This window comes from Rhamphochromis sp. 'chilingali' (genome assembly GCF_963969265.1).
Source record: "Rhamphochromis sp. 'chilingali' genome assembly, chromosome: 17".
NCBI lineage: Eukaryota > Metazoa > Chordata > Actinopteri > Cichliformes > Cichlidae > Rhamphochromis > Rhamphochromis sp. 'chilingali'.
In genome coordinates, this window is record NC_137944.1 from 23,823,458 (window position 1) to 23,845,463 (window position 22,006).

General features: G+C 40.7%; 3 protein-coding genes across 3 annotated transcripts; 2 read left to right on the forward strand and 1 right to left on the reverse strand.

Moving 5' to 3' along the window:
* Positions 1–615: 615 nt before the first annotated feature.
* Positions 616–5,914, reverse strand: LOC308384170 (cellular retinoic acid-binding protein 2-like). Its single transcript, XM_080862560.1, has 4 exons — positions 5,686–5,914; positions 2,894–3,072; positions 2,465–2,581; positions 616–923 (listed from the first exon to the last, which is right to left on the reverse strand). The coding sequence occupies exons 1-4, from the start codon at positions 5,765–5,767 to the stop codon at positions 873–875; spliced, it is 429 nt and encodes a 142-aa protein (XP_080718686.1). The 5' UTR covers positions 5,768–5,914; the 3' UTR covers positions 616–872.
* Positions 5,915–10,302: 4,388 nt separating this feature from the next.
* Positions 10,303–12,465, forward strand: mrps21 (mitochondrial ribosomal protein S21). Its single transcript, XM_080863434.1, has 2 exons — positions 10,303–10,441; positions 12,063–12,465. The coding sequence occupies exons 1-2, from the start codon at positions 10,359–10,361 to the stop codon at positions 12,241–12,243; spliced, it is 264 nt and encodes an 87-aa protein (XP_080719560.1). The 5' UTR covers positions 10,303–10,358; the 3' UTR covers positions 12,244–12,465.
* A 3,250-nt stretch (positions 12,466–15,715) lies between these two features.
* On the forward strand, positions 15,716–20,892 carry ciarta (circadian associated repressor of transcription a). Its single transcript, XM_080863043.1, has 6 exons — positions 15,716–16,173; positions 17,331–17,678; positions 17,808–17,883; positions 17,976–18,054; positions 18,302–18,455; positions 18,716–20,892. The coding sequence occupies exons 2-6, from the start codon at positions 17,331–17,333 to the stop codon at positions 19,082–19,084; spliced, it is 1,026 nt and encodes a 341-aa protein (XP_080719169.1). The 5' UTR covers positions 15,716–16,173; the 3' UTR covers positions 19,085–20,892.
* The last annotated feature ends 1,114 nt before the right edge of the window (positions 20,893–22,006 follow it).

Consider the following 22,006-nt stretch of genomic DNA (forward strand, 5'->3'; position numbering starts at 1 on the left):
CGCTGCTGAGTTTTAGGTGAGCAAAGGGTAGACTTTCTTGTTCACTACTGGCTCTCGTTTTGTTCGCACCCCAATATGGTGACAAATTATATTTTAGAGAGGAAATAGCTGGAAGTGTCCCAGCACAACATAACAGGAAGTCGGTCAACACTTTGTAACTGGGCACAGAACCAGAGAGAAGAAAGCAATGGAGTTTTTAATGAGCATGCTCTGCATGTAGGCACAGCTGGAAAGCGGAGCATAGAGTGTATGAACTCCCCTGATGCTAACTAATGTTCTCATGGCCACCCTCTCCCTTTCCCCTCACTCATTTCATTTTCCTCTCCACTCCCTCTTTCCCCCTCGTCTTTGCCAAGTGTCTCTCAAAGCAGAGTTTATGAAATATGAATTGTCTTTGGGAGTTTTCAAACTAATCAAATGCATATTGTAGTGATGAAAGAGAGCACATAGAGGACAAGGGTTTGCAAATGGAAACAGCTTTTGGGGGAAAGGGTGTACAAATGGCAGACAGTAATGTAAAGTGATATGCAGACGGGAATAGGAGGTGCCGGGTGGGGACAACATAAAGAATGAGAGCTTGAAAAGAAACCAGATTTATATAAAACTGTTTATTAACATCTTTAAAAAAGATTTAGACACAGCTATAAAGCTTTATTTGTTTTTTAAAAAAGGAATGTAGTATGATACATAATGAATAAGTTTACTGTTATAAAAACAATACCAGCTGAAGCATTTTGAGCACTGTTTGACCTGACCAACACCGACTCTCTGAGAGGAAGAAGAAGAAGAAAAACAAGGCGAGTAAATGTAAACCATGCATGAGGCACAAAACAGAAGTATTGTATGACAGTCCTGGGGAAAAAAAAACAACTTCATTCTCTCTCATAAACTCTGGTGCAGACAACATCTCCAGCAGTCATTGTCTGAAAGAAAACAGCAACACAGACACAGATAAGACACAGTTCATGTTTTTCTTTTTTTAAAGCTGTTTAACAACCATTTAGTCAGCAAGAAAAAGATTGAGAACAGGTGTCCTGGAGCAGGATGTGTTTAAAGTCAGCTTATTTTGTCAACATTTCTTTTACCCAAAGGAAAAAACAGATTTTTAAAGGTAGTTACATGAAAGGGAAATCTTTGTTAGGACAGCAGCTGACAGTCTCATGATTACATCTCTGAAGAGGCTGAACTTTCCCAGTATATTCAACTTTAATGCTAAACCAACATCATAATGCATAAAAATTTTTAAAACATAAAACTGAGCACACAAAGGCAAGCTTCAATTGAATTCAATTTATACAGCACCAAATCACAAAACTCCAACGATCAGGTATGACCAAGCACTTGACGATAACGGGGAGGAAAAACTCCTTTTTAACAGGAAGAAACCTCCAGCAGAACCAGTCTTAGGGGGTGGTTAGGGTTGGGGGTGAAACAAACATCAGGGGACATCAGATTTCATTATGCTTTTTTACAAATTATGATATAATCCTTTTGACATAGCCCTTGTGTACTCCACACTGGAGCAAATTCCCTACTTTAAATGTATTTCACCTGTAGTTTTCACCTCCATTCAAGCACAGCCTGCTCTAACTGTAACTGGTCAACACCACTCTGAAATGGAAAACATTTCAGCAGACGTACACTAGAGTCTACAAAATTGTGGAACAATTTCAGAACAATATAATAATAAACTTTGAATATTTCATCATTGTAGTTTGTATTATTAAAAGATTCTGACAATCTGGAGAAATCACATGGCCTGTGGTCTTCAGGCAATCGGGGAGCATCACATTAGAAACAGACATGATTCTGTTATAAAAATCACTGCATGGGCTCAGGAACACTTCCAGAAATAACTGTCTGTGAACACAGTTCACTGTACCATCCACAAATGACAATTAAAGCCCTCTAATGCACAAACACAGGCATCTTTTCATTTAAACTGGACTCAGGCAAAGCGGAAGACCTTTCCTTAGTAAGTCGAACCGAAATTTGAAATTCTTTTTTGGAAAACATGGACACAACATCCTGCAGACTAAAGAGGAGAGGGACTTTTCTGGCTTGTTATCAGCACTCAGTTCAAAATTCTGCATCAGAGATGACATGGAGGCAAATGAGCGGGCTGTGAAATTGGCAGCTTGCATATCTGGAAAGGCAGCATCTGTGCTGAAAGGCTCATTCAGGTTTTGCAGCAACATATGCTCCCATCCAGCATTTCCAGGGAAGGCCTTGCATGTTTCAGCAAGACAATGTTTTTGTTATGAAATTCAAAATGAGCCAATATTTTTCTCCTTTTAGAGATTTGACATGTGTTCTTTGTCCTCTTGTGAATAAAACATGGGTTTTATGAATGTATTACTTCCTGGAAGCTGAAAATGAATTCAAATCTTACTTGGGGGTCCTAAAATATCTACACTGAGACTCAAATTGATTGCACTGTTCATTTTGTACTTATTGCACGTACCAGTACGAGCTCTCCATCATTGGTCAGCTCTCGGGTCCACGCTGTCTTCGGCCCATCGCCTTTCTGTAAAGTCTGTTCGCAGCTGATCTTTCTGTCTGTTTCCCACTTAGGAAAACTCTGCAGGGATTCACATGAGAAAACGTATCAATGCCTGAATTAAGTTATAGCAAAGTTCAGGTTTGGTCATAACCGGAGCTCAGTGTGCTGGTTGCTGCACGTCAAAATGTTTTCACGGCTTGTCCTTCATCACCCACTCGGTATGAAGATGAAAAACAGATCTCTTCGAGTTGCACTGAAATTATTTCCATATGTTTCTTTTGCACAGAGCTGGGGCTAGTTATGCTGTCCTTGGCCAAATCCCGGTATGCATGTACTAACATTGCACAGTTTTTGTGTTTTTTGGTTAATTTGAAGCAAAGAGACGTGTACCGTGCAGGGACGTCCATCCACCGTGGTCTCGCTGAAAGATTGACCCACGGTGAAGGAGACATTGGTGGTGCGGACGCTGGTGGATGTCTTGATGGACAGAGTCTCTTCCTGCTGGGTGATTTCCACTGCCGGGCTGGACGCCGCTGCCACTGCAATCTTCCTCAAGAACACGTTGACACCTGACCACAGACATGCAGACCAAATGTGAAACCAGAGCTGTGCAGTGCTGGTCTTTACAGTGGGGAATGAGTATAATCATAGCTGTGCGTGCCAGGCAAACTTTATCTGAAGGGCATGCATGTTTTACTCTGATTTCCCCACATTCTGCTAATTTTACAACGTCTTTATGGGACACAGTGCTGGGAAGTTTTATTGCATACCCTTCAACAAAATTAAATATTGTCTGATTCCTCCATAACAAAGGTTATGCACGAAATCATTTCTGGAAGCCTAAACATTTTCAAAACAGTCCGCGTTGTTGCATTGCCACACAGTAACCCAAGTCTGAAAAAATAAAGCAGGGAAATGTTCATTGTGATTCATTTCTTTCAAGTCTATACATGCAGGCTATAGTGAATGACGTAAAAAAAAACAAGAGCATTAATCTCACAGACATATGGCAAGCTTCAGAAAATGGTTCCTGCTAATGAAGAGCACATGGGATTTCCTCTTAATAAGGCACAACATACAGAACCACTGGTATGAAACCACTTATTTCTGTTGTTAAAGGCACAGTTCACTGCAAAAATAAAAGTAATTCATTAGCCTGTCAAATGAAAAACAACCTGAAGTTTCTTCATCCTCACAGCCTGAGCCACTTTTCAAAGAAATCCGTTTGTAATCCTCAGCTTTTTTTGAGATTTGAGATAAGAGTCTGGTTTTCTAGAAAAAATATTTCTAATAATGATCACTGAAGATAAGAATCAGATAAGGTATGACGCATCGTGTGCATAGACAACTGGAAAAACTGTAGAAAATGAGTCCATCTGAATGTGTCTTGCAGTTTTGCGTCTCTCTTTTTGTTGTCATTTTTGAGTCTCTGTAGTCATTTTTGGGGTAGGTGTGAATGTTTCTCTTTGCAGTTCTTTGATGTACTTCTCAAAGAGCGATGGTAAATGGGCTGGTCCTTATACAGTTCTTTTTTTTACCTGACCATTCAAAGCACTTTATATCTATTATAGAGCTTTTTATTCAACCATTCGCTTTTTTCCGTCTTTCACACGCATTCATACTCTGATGAACCCATTGGAGAGCAACTTGGGGTTCGGTATTTTGCTCCAGGATACTTTGGAGACTGAAGCACGGATCAGACCACTAACCTTTCAGTCAGTAGATGACCCGCTCCACCTCCTGAGCTACAGCCACCCAAATATTAACAGAGTTATTCAAGTGAATATTGTCTCTCAATCTGAAATAGAAATATTTATACAGGCTTCTTATTTCATTGTGGTAATGTGTTATTCCTTCGCCTGAACACATCTGCTAAAGCTGGAAGGTTTCTCACCAGGTCCCATATGACACCACTTCTGATTTCTTTACACTGGGTTCAGTTTAAGATTTTGGTGATCACTGTGATCAGACGTATCTCTATATTAGGGAGCTTTTTCAACCAGAAAATCTTCCTGATGGTACCTGGTCCAGGATGAAGAGCAAAGAAAATTGTGATTTGGGGTTTTGGAGGGGGTCCTTTAGTCCTTAAACTGGATCTGCAGACACTGTTGATACCTTCAAGAAGACCCACCAGTGCAACCTCATTTTTATTTACTTGCATCAGTTTAAACTCCTCTAGTAGTTCCATCTATTATTTTGTATCATTTTCTATGTTTCTATAAAACACTTTGTGACTTTTGTTCTGTAGAAATACAGCAAGAAAAGAAAAGGTTGAATGAATAGCACCATGGAAGTGTTGTGAGTAGGGATGTAAATTATTGTGAATGTAACCTTTTGCTGTGTGAGTTGGACTTGCTTCAGTGATTAAAAAAAAACACCCCAAAAATCTGATTCAGACCAGATTTGCTCATGCATAACAGAAGCAGCAGGCACTCAATCTCTCTCTCTCTCTCTCTCACACACACACACACACACACACACACACACACACACACACACACACACACACACACACACACACACACACACACACACAGCCCTAGATTAAGCCAGAGAGGCCCCAGGCATTGTAGGAAAGTCAGTCTCAGACCTGGCAGTCTGCTGGGGCCCATGTCGAGGCTTAGTTCCGTTTACAGTGGCTCTAATTACAACCGCATGAGCAGGAGCTTGCCACAGATGAGCCTAGTCTCATCGTCCTCCATAGGATATTTGTCTTCACATTTTTAAGGGATGCCACCGGATGGCACTCGCCTGACCTCTCACTCCTGTTTTCAGTAGAAAGCCTGTGTGGCTTAACAGAACCAATATTCCCAGGACCACATTAGCCACTATGCAGGAGCAAGCCAGTTTAGCCACATGCAGAGCCACTTCAGACCGCTTCGGCTCTCCAGCCGATTTCTGAGCCCAACGGATAATGCCAAAATGACTGACAGGACTTTTTTTTCTATCGAGATGCATCCCACCTCCTTCCTTTTTGTTTTACAGTTCATGATTAAAATCAGTGCAAAACATGCATGTTTAACGTTCCGCGTGTAAATAATTTTTTATACTTAAAAATAAGATGTTCCTCTTTTGTAATACATAAATACAGTTATTCTGCATTTTTTTCAAGAAAGCAAATTAAATGAGCTAATTGATGCGAAGGTCCAAATATAATAATTTTTTAAAATCCATTCACTCACCAAGCGCTCTCAAAAGTTCCTCGAAGTTTTCCGAAGACTTCATTTTCCATTTTCCAGAGAAATCGGTGACTTTATTCTCCATTTCTGTGCAAGCACTTGCAGAAATTAATATTATTGGATTATCAGCGGATTATAAACCTATTCTGGTCGCAGTCACTGTTTCTCTATATGTCTGTCCTCCCGCGTTCACCGGTTGGTAAAGTCGTCTCCTCTGCCTGCATCTGAGCCTCCATTCATTGGCTGACTGCTCGCCTGGATCTGATGCCGGTCCAGCCAATGCAGAAGCCAGTGGCAGGGAGGGACTTTCCCCCTCGCTCCCCGATTCCAAGTCTACCCTCCACCTCTGTCAGCATGGTGAAAGATTTGGATAAGAGCTGGAGAATTCACTTCCAGTAAGTCCTTTGATGTTGATGGGCTGCCAGCTCGGATATTAAATAGAAGCGTTAATTGTTTTTAAGATGGCACTATGTTACTCCCAGATATTTGACAAGAGCTCCTGATAATACAAAAAACATGGAATGAGGCTGAAACGTATTACTTATTAAGTTTAGGACTATTTAAGAAGCAAGGGTGTTTGGTTTTAAAGGGCTGGAATGTCAAATCAGATATCAGGTTAATGTGTTTAGCTCCAAAGCTGGGTTGGAAAGGCTGGTAATGAAAAAGGAAAAGATAAGACAGCCAGCTGGAGGCATCCATCCAGGAACATGCCATCGGCATTGCCACCCTGCAATTAAAACTTTAGAGCATGAGTGTCAAACTCATTTTAATCCAGCGTCCACATAGAGCCCAGTTTAAACTCAAGTGCATCGGACCAGCAAAAACAAGGCTCAATAGCCCATTAAAAATGTGTTTCCCTTTCTTTCAGCGCAAGAGCAGTGCAGGACTACATAAACAGAGAGGGTGGCCCGGTGTGCGTGTGATTAATGCAGACAAAATCTAAAGCAATAACTATCAAAGCAAAGCAAAAGAATGAACAGAATCAACCAACAAGGGAGGAAAGGAGATGCTGAAACATGCCCTGGACTGTTTTTGTGGCCAATAAGACTCATGTTTCACTGATAACTGGTTTATTTATGTGAATGAAAAAGCTTATATTTAATATACCCGATAAAACTTATATTATCATCTCACTCTGTCTTTATCTGAACTGGACAGGGGCTGATTACTATCTGCTCAGTGAATCACAGTTCAAATGCTCCTTTCCTTTGCATGCAAACCACAATTATAGTTGCTTTATACAAGAACACAATAAAAAAGGTCATTCACATTTAGAGACATTTGGTTTGTTGTGCATTAAATATATTGAGAGGAGGTCAGAAGAAGTTGTCCTGTGTCTTTGTGGATCTAAAGGAATCATATGATAGGGTGCCAAGAAGGGAACTGTGGTGCTGATGAGGAAGTGAGGAGTGGCAGAGAAATATGTGAGGGTGGTGCAAGACATGTATGAGGACAGTGAGACAGTGAGGAGGTGTGCAGCGTGAGTGACAGTTGGTTTCAAGGTGGGGGTGGGATTACATCAGGGATCGGCTCTGAGCCACTTTTGTTTGTGGTGGTGATGGACAGGCAGACAGACGAGGCCAGGAAGGAGTCTCCACAGACTATAATGTTCACAGACAACATTGTGATCGGTTGTGAGAGTAGACAGACGGAACAGTAAAGATGCAAAGAGGAGAGAGAGGGTGAAGGTGGATGAGGTTAAATGTCTGGGTTCAACAATCCAAACCAAACACAGTGTACAAGTGCGATGAAGAAGAGAGTGCATGGGAAAACAGACAAAATAATAATAATTTAAAAACAGGTTAAATTAATGTGATCGCAAGTTGGGCAATGCAATGACAGTAATCAGCAGAAATCAGCAGAAACTGATAAATAAACAATTTGAATATTCACATAAGTATCATCAGTGGGATGTGTGTGATCATAATGTGGATGAAACTTACTGGCAGAGTTTGTAGATGCAAACTTCCATTTTATGTTTCTCTCTCTCTCTCTCTCTCTCTCTCTCTCTCTCTCTCACACACACACACACACACACACACACACACACACACACACACACACACACACACACACACACACACACACACACACACAGAGAGAGAGAGAGAGAGAGAGAGAGAGAGAGAGAGAGACTCAGTGCCAAGAAGGTTTCAGCAGCGCTGGATGAGACGGGATGCCTCTGGAAACACGATGCACTGCATTCACCCAACAAAAGGAGTCATGATGTTATCTGTGCAGGCTGTCTAAGCATTCCTCCCCGTGGCACCATGCAGATACAGTAGCCTATAGAGTTACAGAAACATGGGAGTTGACCTCATCTGCAATGTTATGTAGAGAAAAGGCAGATTAATTAGACCCACCTTACACACAGCAGCATTCACCGCTAGCTGACCTCAGACAGAGGACAACAGCAGAGCACAGGGGATGAGGAGAAAGAGAGGAGAATAGCCCTGATGAAAGAATAACACCGGACACTGCTCTCACTGCTGCTATGACAACAGATGTAACTCCATGAAGCTGTGATTCCCCTGAAAGCTATCTCCCTTTATACAGCCTCTAATGGCAGCAGTTTGGTTCCCTGCTCTAGAGAGACATGATTGTTTGTTTGTTTGATTTTCTCTCTCTGATTAATTCAGATTATTTTATTTGTATGTGTGTGTGTGTGTGGCTGTGTAGTTCCTGGGTGGAGGCTGTGAACCCCTGCACACATGACTGTGTGCATGGGTTCTATAACTAATCAGCATCCATCAATGCATATATACTCTGTCAACAACAACAACAACAACAATAATAATAATAATAATACATTTTTATTTATATAGCACCTCTCTAGAGTCACAAAGTGCAGCACATAAGATAAGTCATAAAAAGGTAAAAACAGACAATATAAAACAGGCAAAAATTAACCAAAAGCAGATGAACTGAGTTTTGAATTGTTTATTAAAAACAACTATTGAGTCCACAGTTCTTAAGGTTTGGGGGAAAGAGTTCCACAGGCTAGGGGCCACAGTGGCAAAAGCTTAGTTCTCCTCTTAGTCTGTTTTATAGCAAGTAAGCCCTGATCAGATGACCTCAGGGACCTGCTAGGGACATCGGGCTGTAGCAGATCAGAGATGTAGGCTGGTGCCAGTCCATGCAAAGCTCTATAAGTCAAGACCAGGATCTTAAAATGGACTCTGAATTCAACAGGAAGCCAGTGTAGCTGAGATAGCAATGGTGTTACATATGAATACGTAGAGGATTTTGTCAAAAGCCTACCTGCAGCATTTTGCACAACCTGCAGACGATCCAGAGAACCTTTGCTTAGACACATAAACAGTGAGTTACAATAGTCCAAGCGTGAGGAAATAAATGGATGTATAACAATCTCCAGTTCAGAGTGAGATAAAATAGGGCTTAACAAACCAGAGAATTCTCATGCCCATCCAATGTAAGAGTCGAATCAAAAGTGACACCTAAATTCCTGATAGAGGATTTAACATAGACCGAGAGAGGACCATGGGCTTTCACTATCTGGGATAATAATCTGTCTGGAGCGCACATAAGGACTTCAGTTTTCCCCTCGTTGAGTTGGAGAAAATTTGCAGCCATCCAACGTTTGATAGAATCTAAGCAGTCATTCAGAAGCTGAAGCTTAGATAAATCCTGGGGCTTAAAAGAAATATCATCAGCATAACAGTGATAAGAAATCTCCTCAAAAGAGCCCATTATATGCTGGAAGGGGAGAAGATATATTAAAAACAATAAAGGCCCCAAAACCGAACCTTGAGGGAGACCATAAATAAGGGAGGTAGAGGATGACCTAAAATCGGAGACCACCACAGAATAGGATCGGTGATGTATGAGGAGAACCACTCAAAGGCAGTTCCAGATACACCCAATGTTTTAGCCTTTCAAGGAGCATGCGGTGGTCAACAGTCTCAAAAGCTGACGTGAGGTCCAACATATGTAGAACAGAGCATTTTCCTGCATCATTACTCATCAAAATAACAAAATAACAAATATTAACAACAGCATGGAGTCAGAAGTTCATTGGATAAAAGATTAAATACCGTAGATAAAACTAAAGGGGTGTTGTTTTTACCTGTAGGAGGCAGAGCTGGAGACGTTGAAGTTTTTATTGAGACAGGCCAGGATACACAAGAATAAGTGCATCAGAAGGACAGCTCAGGTCAAGTGATTTTGAGACAAAGTTAGAGAGGTAAGGCTGAGATGGTTTGGACGTGCACAGGAGGGATAGCGGATATGTTTGCAAAGGTTGCTGAAGATGCTGCCAGGCAGGGGGGAAAGAGGAAGCCCACAAAGGAGATTCGGGGATAAAGTGAAGGAGGATGTGAAGATAGACAGAGGCAGATGACCATAAATACATTTTCACTTCAAGTTTTCACCTTTAAGAAATATTTCAAAATGATAAAAGGGTTTATGAAGCATACGTGTCTTTTAAAGTAAAGTAGAGTCTCGAACATAACTGAAAATTTAATTTTAGAATAAAATATCTGGGAGGAGAGAAAAAAAGGCAGAAAAGCCTTTACCACGGGAAAGATGCCATTTACTAAAACGGTTGAGTCAAACGCCCCCTAGTGTTTGTGTTTATGCGGCGCTTCTTGTGTCCGGAACCTTTTGTCGTTAGGCGTTTACAGCCGAACGAGAGTTGAGCAAGCACCGGTCTCATCATGGCGAGACACCTTCGATTCATTTCCCGGACGGTGATGGTCCAAAACGGGGATGTGGATGCCGCGTACAAGACTTTAAACAGGTCACTGCGAGGTTTTTGAATTTAACGTTGTTTGTCAGATGTGTTTGTTGTCCGACCAGAGGCGCGCTAACGGCCCAGCCTAGCTTGTTGCTCAATGTCACAGAGCTGCGCCTGCGCAGTGGGGACAACACAGTTTACAGAATACGCTTTTTCTGAGGCTTTTTTTGTGTTTTAATTTTTAAGATAGATATACATGTAATCAAAAAGCGAAATTCACTACACGTTTAAATTGAAATTGATTAAAGTCTGCGTATTTTAAGCATATTAGCATCATTCGCGGTTTTTAAAGAGCATAACGTAAAAAAAAAATTCGACTTAAAATTGCGCTAGAAAAAACAGTAATTTCACACATTTCGACAATTTTATTTAGCTCTGTTGTTTAGTTGTTACATTTGGATTTCAAAGTAAAAGCAGGGAGAATTCTAGTTTTTTTTTTTCTCGGTGGGGGGTGGGGAGTTGGACGGGACCATGAATTAACTGTGTGACCCGTGAGAAAATCATAAAGGATAAATAAAGTGTTAAGGACTGATTTTAAAAGACATTAGCCATGATCTTCCAGCCTTTGTGCAGAGTCCTTTGCCCCGATACAGATGGTATTACAGTGCACAAGAGTCTGTATAGTGAACTGCTAAAAGACTGTACTGCATGGTAGTAGAAGAAGGTTTTAGATCTGAAAGTAACTTAAAAGTAGCAGTACTTCTCTGTAAAATGCGCTTTTCCAAATTAAAACACTACATGTAAAGTTCTAGGAGTAAAAGTACATATCTCAACATGGTGTGCAGTGTCCTCTTTAAAAATTGGAGAGGTTGCAGGCCTATAAACCTATCTACAGCAAATGGACAATATCTGAATATCTGTCATGTCCTTCATAAATTGAAAAAAATCCAGCAAAGACCTGACACAGAACTTGAGAGATCCTTCTGCCTTTTTTTGCTGAGAAATGGTCAGCAAATCACTGCAACTATTCTCCATTTTACTAGCAAAATATATAAAGAAATGAGGGGTGGCCCAAGACTTTTGCACATTATTTTTGCATAGATTTTATGGCTCAAGATGATTAATTTTTAAATGTTTATTTGGATCCAAAAGCAGAGCACGCACAATTTTTTGAAGGACTAACATTTCAAGATCTATTTATTTTTGGTCCTCTCTGTTATTTGGACTATTTTAAATACATATTTAAAGGGTATATGTTGTCCTGTGGTCAGGAACAAGTTACAGTTTATCTTGGCATTACATCCCAGTTACAGTTTATCCTATGGCTGGGAGCCAGTTACGGTTTGTGCTGTGGTTAGGTGCAGTTCTGGTTACAGTTTACCTATGAATCCGTGCTTCAGTCTCATTAGAAGCTGACTGTGTTTGCATGCCCTCAGACTCTGAAAACGTAATGTTCTCTGTTGTACTTCTTGCATTTTGACATTTTGTCTGGGTGAGTTACCGATTAGTCTAAAAAAAAAAAAAGATGAATAAAAATGTAATGGTTTTAGCATATTAAGCACTTATAAGCAGAGGCTGACATCTAATAGGAACTGATGCACTTGGGACTACATTTGTGTCACTTTTACTGCTCTTTCTGTTTACTAAGTCTAATCTATTCACACGTTTTTTCTGTTTACTCCAGGATTCTGACTCAGGATGGCATTGTTGACACAGTGAAGCGCAAACGATACTACGAGAAGCCCTGCCGAGAACGACAGCGGAAGAACTTTGAGAACTGCAGGCGTATATACCACACGGAGATGGCCAGAAAAATTGCCTTTATCTCCAGGACAAACAGAGAAGATCCCTGGCTCGGCTGCTAGGGAGATGGCTCCTGTTGGAAAAGGAATGATGGACTGGATAAGACTGGGGAAGCAAAGCTGAAAGAAGCAAACAAGACCAACATAATGCTGCTGCCTGAGCCTGAAGGACCAGGCAAACGCAGACAAAAGTGGTGTTTATGTGGTCACATTGTAAACACAAAAAATGTGATTTAATTGTCTCCATTTTGAACATTTCTAATAAATTAGACACTTAGGACTTATCACAGTTGATCTTTTATTTGAATAACAAACTGGTGTATTCTGTAAACTCAGCTGTGTGTGTATTGGGTGATGTTTTTGCCCATATATGGCACTGGAAGTAGTTTAACGCGACCTCATTTTCTGAAGGAAACAATGCTGCGATGCTTTGGGTTTTTGTGTGTGTGTGTGTGAATGAGGTCTTGGCTCAGCAGCATCGTACTGTAAATTAATTCAAGGTCACTAATGCACAGTGTGGCGTTAATGTCCACCGACAATGTCGGCCACCTCCTGCAATGCTGCTTAAGCGAGGCGCGTCGGCCGCGCACGTCTGTCTCGGCTGTTTCCAGCAGGGGGCTTTGATGTGTGCACTTGCTCTCTCCTCGCTTACACAGGGAAAGTTAAACATTTTCACCACGCTTACTTATCTCCGAGGTTACCAGGTCATGTTTATATCCTGTCCTCTGTCTTCAGGCAGTGGGTGGCATTGTAAGGACTGAGGGGAGAGCTCTGACAGATGACCTGTGTATATTTCACACTGTAAAAGGTTGACTATCCTCACAACATAACTGTTTTTAAAGGATACGCTAATTTGTATGACTAGTGGATCTAACAGTAGTGAAAAGTGTTTTGGTTCTAATCCTCGCAGTAGTTACAAATTTCCCCTCAAAAGCAGAAAAACATTTAACTGTTATGGAGGGTTAACTGGAACTACTTTTTGTTCCCATGGAACTGTCCTGTGGATTATCCACAGCTACAGTTTGTTACTGGTGATTTTGTTAAACAATGCTGCGAGTTTTAACTCCATGCTGGCAGAGTAATGTGTAAAACATGGCCAAATTAAAATAGTGAGTGTCTGCATAGCTACAAACATATATACTACTTGGGCCACCCTACAGGAGCTGTTTAGTCATGAAAACCATGCCATGAAGTTCCCGGCGTGCAGCTTTGGGCTGATGTTATTGTCAGGGGAGATTTGGAGTAAACCGGGGTATTTGGTCACAAGTACACTCCTTTGAAAACGACATTAGTGAATAACTGACGTTATTTGTCCCAGGAATGATAAAAGGAAGAATCATATCTAACCTTGGTTCTTTTGATTGCACTGTAAGATCAGAGTAGGCCTGCTGCTCCACACTGAATGGAGCCATCTGCAAAGGTGGTTATATTGATATGTTACCACCTTTTTTAACCACCTCTGCTGCTTCAAAATTCCCACCAGTCGGCAACTGCAGGACTAGGTCAAACATTGGATCAGGGGTTTTCTTTCACAGGATGTTTACAAGATCCGAAGGAATACCTGGACCTGCTCCAAGTTAAACCAGTAGGCCTCGCCACACCTCTCGGGAATCCCTGGGTTAGGCTAAGGGTTTGGGAGGTATCATGTTTGGTTATTACAAAGATTGCCAAACAAACACGCTTGTGTGTATTTGGGCACGTATAACTACGCACAGGCAGCAGTCACTGCTTGGGGAACATTGGTAATAGATAACAAGGCTCAATCAAAATAAGAGAAAAGCTCTTCCAACAACATTTGAGGTGGATCAGATGGGGTACAGGCAGTGTTAAGTAATAGGTGATTGGTCCATAGTTCAGTTTTTATTTTAAGGTTTAATCTGTGGCTTTCTTTATGATGTAGACTGTGCATCCAGCAGACTTGGTAAAGTAATATCATCGAGACAGGCGCAAACACTTTTGTTGGCTTGCTCCCAACATAAACACACTGCCAGCTTCCTTTCCACTCATAAGTATCGACTGCACAGAGGACATGTCAACACTTAGAATAATATATGTTGCCACCCATGGCTTCTAATTTGAACCAGCAGCCAACAGTGACACTTAAGAAGTCTGATTGTAGTGCAGCTCATGTCAAATACTTTTATAGCCCCATATACATAAGCTTTAAAGAAAACATGCCTGGCCAAAGCTATTAGAACATTCATGCATATGTTGAACATCTGCATCCTTGATTCAATTATAATTCTTCAGTTGTCTGCATATACTGCTGCTGGCAGTAGGCTCCCCTGTTTACACGGTTTCTTTATCAGTTGATGGCTGGTGCTGTTTGCATGGTTACAGTACCTGTGTCGCAATCAAAAAGTCTGGAACTAAGTGTATCTGTGCAAACTTTAGGAACATGAATCAAGCCAGTGTGACAAGAGCGATACCGACAATGTGCCATAAAAAGAGCATTACTGATCTGATGATTTGTATAAAGAACCTGCACGCACTGCCTGGGAACTGCGCTCTCATTGGTCCAGGTTAAATTACGTAATTTAAGCATTCTGTTCACAATGGCACTGCATCACTTTTGTTTGAACGGTATAATAAAAGATTTCGAACTCTATTCGACTCCCTCCACCACACCCAGAGTTGTGGCAGTGCTGAATCTGGCTTGTGCCATGCTTTCTATGTCACTCTCTTTTTTTCACTAATGTTATTCACCTGTTCCCCGTGTTGTACCGAAATCATCATAAACATTTGTTTTTGTCTGTAAAAGCTATTTTAATCAACTAAACCCACCTACACTTGCAGGTTAACAGCCCTCTTTTTGCATGTGACACAAGTGATTCACTCCTCAAGCATATATCTTATTACATAATTATGTAAGCCTGCCTTCCAATGGGCTCTCTCTCTCTCTCTCTCCCTCTGTGGCTTTAATAGGCCTATGTTGCCACATCTTCTTATCTTGTCCAGCTTGTTGACATGAACTTAATAATAAATAAAATTATTGTTTCTAGAGTTTATTTTAATAAAGGTTATATTAGATTGCACTGTAATCTGAAGCCAAAATTATGTTGTTGCTTCAATAGACCTTTATCGCATGCTTATTTAAATCTAAATCTCCCAATTAGTGGTTTGGTTTGTTGTTGTATGCATGGAAGATGTTCAGGTGTTATCTTGGCAGGTGACCCCAGAAAGCAAGTTATCAACGCAAGACTGACACAAAATCCCTTTAAATAATATTAATCTTCTTCGGAAAGACCCTGCTGTGAACTGTGCATGTCTCTCTCTCTCTATCTCTCTGATTAATGATGTTAATCAAGTGACGTGGGTGTCTTGGTCCATCACATGCAAGCCTATTGGAGAGCTTCAGTTAAGTAACATGACGAATTTGGAAGAATGTGGAGAGAGTATGGAGGGGGAAGGGGGGGGGGGGGTGCAGCCCCCACTGAAAAAGGGGGGCTGTGTGTACGTGTATGTGCGCGCGGGGACCAGCAGCGTGGTCTGTTATTACTCGTTGGCTCTATAATGTGACTCAATCTGCATATCAACATTTTAGATGCCAGTTGCCTCGTGCTGTTCCTCTCGCTCTGCATCCACACCTACCACACGTGCGGCCGTTGAAGGATCGGAGGGATCCAAACCCTTATACCAACCAACCGACGTTGTGCGTCCCGCCGATTGGCCAAGCCTCTCGGCCAAAGGGAAAAGAGCAGCTCTGGGCTCAGCCAATCGCGGCTCCGTACACGCTCCAGCACGTGTAGAGGCCGTTGCTCTCGGTGGGTAGTTCGCGTGCGGGTAGGAGAGCTCCCAATGTAAGTGAAACGCCACGAGCGGAGGTAGCAGAAACGAGGAGGGACTGGCTAAGAGGAGTTACAGCTGTGCTCACAAGTAGAGCCGTTAGTTTTTGTGGAAGTCCCCTCTGTGAGCTTTGATTTATTTTTTTAAACTAGTTCAAATAGCGCTAGCTGTCCTTTTTTAAGAGTCCAACTCTCCTCCGTCCAAAAGGTAAGAAGCTCCGTCCTTTTCCTACACTTTAACGTTTTTTAGGGAAAGGTGGCTCCTCACTTATTATATAAAGCCTGCGTTTTATTTTTACCTCAGATAGACTAAACAGTAACTTTTTACATTTACACATTTACATAGCGAATTTCCAGTTAGCTGGTTGACCACGGGTATTATTACAGAATGAAAACGGTATTAATACTGCTTTTATGCTTTTTCTTAAAGACATTTTCAGCTAACAATCACTCAGTTTGTGGGATACGGTTTTCTAGACTATTCCCAGTTATCGCAAACATGTTATAACTGGTATATAAGATGATTATTGCGTTTTACCAGCTTATCAGCTGCAGACGTACACACATGTGTGTCCTTACATAAATCAGATTCCCATATGTCTCCAGTTTTAACCATTAAAATTAAATACGTAATATCCAGCCTTAAGAGGCAGTGATTAAAAAAATCTAGTGCAGATATAAACAAACTAAGCTCAAGGCAACTAACATTTGCAGCAACACGTGCTATAACAAACTTTATGTAACAGGCTTTTGCGAAAATTTAAGGGGGCTCGTGCGATTGAACTGCGCGTTTTTTAAAGTGAATAACTGCGATTGCGTCGGTCGGAGGGCCTTCGTGTTCTTCCAGGGTCATAATCTATCAGAGTTGATTGTTATTGGCTCTGTCCTCATCTGGATTTTATTGCGGTTGCTGAAAATTTGCGAAGACGTAACTCACTGTTCTTGGCAACAAGTGCACTTCTAATAGATATTAGATATTATAAACATTAAGACTGTGATAAAATATTGTTTGAATAGCAGTAAAATGCAAAGTTTTCTATTAAGTAACAATAAAAAGACTCTTTGCCTGGCTCTTAACTGTATGCTGAAGGGCAGGTATGTTAAGGCTAACTAAGAGACATAAAATTCAGAGATGTATCCCCAGAAGCATCAAAACTGATCATTTGTTTAAGGTAATATGACCTCCTGAATCACCAGTTAACTAATATTCATGTTTTTGGAGTGTGGGAGGACGCCAGAGTACCCATAGGGAGAACATGCAAAAAGCCTGGATTCAAACCCTGGATCTTCTTGCTGTGCTACTGATTACTTTACTTTTATTCATAATCTTGATTTAAAAGAATTTCCTCAATACTGTCTCCACAGATGAATTCATTAGGTATTTCCTCCAAATGGCCATCTTATGACTCACTACCCTCCACTCCAAGCTTTCTGCTCAGTGAGACTGAGCAGACTGAAGATGAGGCTGAAACCTTCTCAGAGGGAGAGGGGGACAGTGGGATTGGAAAGTTGCCTTCCGCCGATGAAGGAATCTCACTTTCTGGAAGCTACATTGGTTTACCTCCTCATACCAATCAGCTGCGTTTGAGATCTCAGTGTGACCGGTCTGAAAAGTGCTCTGACATGACTAAACCTCCAGGCTCTGCCCCTTCTCCTGAAGACCACACATTATCGTCATCAGTGACACCAGGGGACATCGCTTTCGCTCAGAAGGTGAGCACTTCTCTTTTGGAATCTTTAGGTCTTATTTTAGTAAACAGAAGTTTTTAGCTGTGTTAACTTTTAGTAAATAGCAGATTTTAGTTATATTAACAGTCTTTATTATTGCCTTTAACATTACAGTGTGCAGATTTGCACAGGTTTATCCATCCTCTTCTCGAGCTGCTTCATGGTTTAAAGACTGGCCGATTTGACCGAGGTATGTGTCTGACCATTATCCTAAATGATCTTCATTATTTATTGCATCCAATCTGGTAGTTATATCCAGGTACCTGCTTGTGTTTTTGATAGGCTTAACCAGTTTCCAGCAGAGTGTTGCTATGGACAGGTTGCAGAGGATTCTTGGAATCCTACAGAAACCTGAAATGGGGTAAGTCCACCAAAAATGATACCTAATGCTCACCTGGTTGAGCAGCTGATCGAAATGTCAAAGGTTATAGTCCTTACTGCTCCTACCCTCTCTCCACATTATCCTGTTTAATAAAGTTAAAATGCCTTTCACAATAACTTTATTAAAAAGAAAACCTAATATTAATAGCAGTGTTAACAGCATGAACAGTGTTATCATTGTCCCTATTACCCCACAGGGTAATTGTACAATTCTTTTGTTTCTGCAGTGAGAAATATCTTCAGAATCTGCTGCAAATAGAGATGCTGCTCAAAATGTGGTTCCCTCGGGAGGCGTTTACATCCACAAACACACCAAACAAGACCACCACACCCAGAGTCGCAGCACGCTGGAGCCAAAATCAGCTCCACATCCCAGTAAAGGTGAGCTTCCTCCTGGTGTCACCATATCTGTGACAGTGTTGTTTAATGTAATAGTATTATTTTAAGGAATGAAGGAGAAAAAAAGCAAATTAATGTACATTTAAAAATGATTAGAAAGCATCTTAGTATTTAGTAGAGTATTCTGTCTCCCCAAGGTCAACCTCATCTGCTTTATTGTCCTTTTTTGGCTCAAAGATCTTAATTCTCTTCCAAGATGGCCTTGATGTGTTGTTATTTTTGGTTCTGCTCTCCCATTGCAGAAGAGAAAACTGAGCTGGCCAGACTCTACCCAGGCTGGCAAAGTCCCAGCCAAGCACGGAAAACACGGGAGCTGCCATGCTGCCTTTTCACTAGACACCATTTCCACGTGTTGGCGCGGATCCCGTATAGAACAGAAAACTCCAGAGGAAGAAGCAGACGAAGCAGCTGGGTACAGCTGTAGCTCTGAACACGAGTTTACACACAGGACTGGCACTTTAAGCAGGCCGTCATATTTATGTAGCAGGAGAGCACATGACAATCGGAAGCACCCTGAGAGTTCTCCGCCCTCCTCCTCATGTGGCAGCCCAGCTACACAAGACAGCTCGGTGTCTTCAAGCAACATCATTACTATAAGTGACTCACCTTAGCTGGCCTTAGCTGACCTCGCTATCACATGGAGGTGCCTCAGCATGCCAGCGAGACTGAAAGCAGAGGGCGGACTCGATTACATAAGAATAAAGTTGGGCGTGGAGCCAGTCTGTGATGCTTATAAGGAACATTAAACCAGGAGGAGGAGAACTGTACAGAGATGGTCATTAACCCCTAACTATCCAGTGTTGGGTTTTTAATGACACCAGAGTTATTTCAAAGTGTTTGTCTGAATGGATTTTTGTATACATTGACCTTTAAGTTAAAAAATGTTGAAAATACTTTTACATGTGTTAAAACAGTCTGTGCTGTGCTTTGTACGTTTTCATATCATCGAACGCAGCTCTAAGCAGTAGCAGTACAGGATTTCATGCCATTGATGAAAAATGTGTTTGTAGCAGGAAAAAAACGAGTCAGTTGAATATAAAATACTTTATGAAGCGACGATTGGTTCCACGGCTGCTTACATTTTTTTTGCATTTGCACTATTTTCCCAGAGAAAATAGGACAAATTAATTAGCGGCTTAGTTTATCGTGAAGCAACTCACAAATTGATTACAAATATACCTCATTATTGAACTCAGATGACTCGAAATTTTATTTAGGAAAGTTTAAAAAGTATTTTTTCCAGCTGTCTGATTGTAGCATACAGTAGAATAAAGGCGTGAAGCCGCTGCCAAAATGTGCCAAATTAAACCATGATGCATTATCATATCACAAGCAGCTTACTCTAGTGTCGCAGCACTTAACGTACGCTCTTTGTTTTTTTATCTGCACTTATTAAGAACAGATGTAGTCCCACACAGAACATGACTGACTAGTAATCACTGAGCCGAGTTAGAAACCAAAGAAGCTCGGTCTTTCAGTTGGTTTTTATTCTGTAAGCTAGCTGTAGATAGGTGGACTTGAAATATTTTATTACACTTGACCTTGGGCATGGGGTCACTTTTTCCTTATTAGGTGATTAAACAGGAATAATATAATATTTAATCCTGTGTGACTTTGAATTGATGCAGCTGCACTTTTGGATGACAATGAGGAAATGTTACACACTAAAGGGTTTGTGATGTTATTTATGAAAGCAGTACTTGAAAACCTTAATTCCCTTCAGCAGACTTGGTGTGTGTTACGCCTGGGATGAGCGCTTTACAGGTTTTTGTAGGGGAAAGGGTGGGGGAGGAGGACATGTCATTTGATTGCAGTTGAGCAAATCTAGCTTATTATTCATACAAAAAAGCTCCAAATGCATTGTGTCATCATGAGGGCAAAAAACATCCCTTTGTGCCCTGTTTTAAATGGATTTGTAACCCTGGAAGTGCTTTTCTATTGAGTCATTATTAAGAAATATCAGGGGGAATACGATAAACAAAACACTTTCCATTCCATATCTATTAAATACCTTAATATTTTTTTGTACCACCATATTTTATAATCAGGTATCATTCATGTTGAATGACGTTTCATCTCTGGTGGGATCTTTTTGTTTTGGGTTGTTTTTTTTTTTAACCAGTGAGCCTTATTTTATCACATAAAGCTTGCCTGACATTAAATCATACGAGAAAAAGTCATACGAAAAGTGTACTGTTTTAACCAACGATGGTAACGTCATTTTGCCACATATGCCACTGAAAAGTGAATGTTTCTCAGGCTTTGTCCTTACTTGTGTATGAATTTTCCTATTTAAAGCAGAAATTGGAAGCACAAGGCGGAGAACAATAGTGCAGCGGTGTGTTGTGTTAGTCTGTTAAGATGTAGCATCCTGGAGTACATTTTTTGTTGTGCTGGGTTACACTTTTTATTTGTGATAAAGGAGTTAAGAAAAAAAATCAGATTTTACAGTTTGATGTCTTTAATTTTCACTTGTTTTAGAAAATTTATTTCTTATAATGAAATTATTGCTGGTGATTTCTTGATAAGTACAGAATGACACGAATCAGCAAAATCAGCATTTTTCTGCATTGATGTTTAAGTTTTCGGCTTTCCAGCCACTAAATCTACCCCGTAAATATTTTTATAAGGCTCCTTTATTATTCCATGGGTTAGATAAGTACAGTTTTACTTGTATAGCATCAATTTAGAGCATATTATTGGAAGGTGAACACACTACATCATTGGGGTTAGGGTAACCGGTCATGGCACATTCAGGCTGCATTGAAAAGGAAAAAACAAGGGTGCAGATAGGCCACGAGTAACACAGCAAATAACAAGGTGGGGCCAGTAACTGCAGGTCAGGAACATGCTTCTCCAAAGCAGGAGATCCCACCAGAAAGACACAGGGAAGAGAGAGAGAGGAGAAAGCACAAAAGTGGTATTTTCGATGTGTGGGTTATATAAAGGCATTTTTATTCTTGTATTATTCTTGGTTCAGGGTCACCCGATCCAGCAGCAGGCCCAATTGTGAGCTTGGTAAAAAAGGAAAGTTTCTCTTCACAGCAAAGTATTTTTTCTGACCAGAACACCTCATACACTACGAACTTATTTACTCTGCATTCTTTAAATGGTACAAAAACAACATTTGGCTTCACACTGGTATGAACTAAAAATCTGCTGTAGATTTCTCAACATTTTTTTGAGGACACACTGCACAACATCCTGAGAAATTCTAAGTTTTAATGGCTAATTTGGAAATCACCTCATTGGTGTATAAGTATTAATTTTTGGCATTTTATACTGACTCAACTAACAAATTGGAAATAAATTGTGTGCTTTTGTTGGCAGGTTGTTTTAAATTGTATGTTATGTGTAGGGCCACATTTTTGCTCCAATAATTCATAGGTCAGTGTTGGCTTAACAAAAGAAAATATTCATCTGTAAATGGTTAGCTGCAAGGACTCAACTGAAAATAAGTGAAAAAACAAGCAACTTTGAAAGACCTTCGGAAAGCCTGAAGAACTATTGCAGAAGACTACCAAAATAACAAG

Coding starts and splice junctions, on each gene's coding strand:
- ciarta (XM_080863043.1), top strand. CDS start 17,331: ATGAATTCATTAGGTATTTCCTCCAAATGGCCATCTTATGACTCACTA. Junction 18,055..18,301: donor CTACAGAAACCTGAAATGGG/GTAAGTCCACCA, acceptor TTGTTTCTGCAG/TGAGAAATATCTTCAGAATC. Junction 18,456..18,715: donor AGCTCCACATCCCAGTAAAG/GTGAGCTTCCTC, acceptor CTCCCATTGCAG/AAGAGAAAACTGAGCTGGCC.
- LOC308384170 (XM_080862560.1), bottom strand. CDS start 5,767: ATGGAGAATAAAGTCACCGATTTCTCTGGAAAATGGAAAATGAAGTCT. Junction 3,073..5,685: donor GGAACTTTTGAGAGCGCTTG/GTGAGTGAATGG, acceptor GTCTGTGGTCAG/GTGTCAACGTGTTCTTGAGG. Junction 2,582..2,893: donor TGGATGGACGTCCCTGCACG/GTACACGTCTCT, acceptor GAATCCCTGCAG/AGTTTTCCTAAGTGGGAAAC.
- mrps21 (XM_080863434.1), top strand. CDS start 10,359: ATGGCGAGACACCTTCGATTCATTTCCCGGACGGTGATGGTCCAAAAC. Junction 10,442..12,062: donor GCGTACAAGACTTTAAACAG/GTCACTGCGAGG, acceptor TGTTTACTCCAG/GATTCTGACTCAGGATGGCA.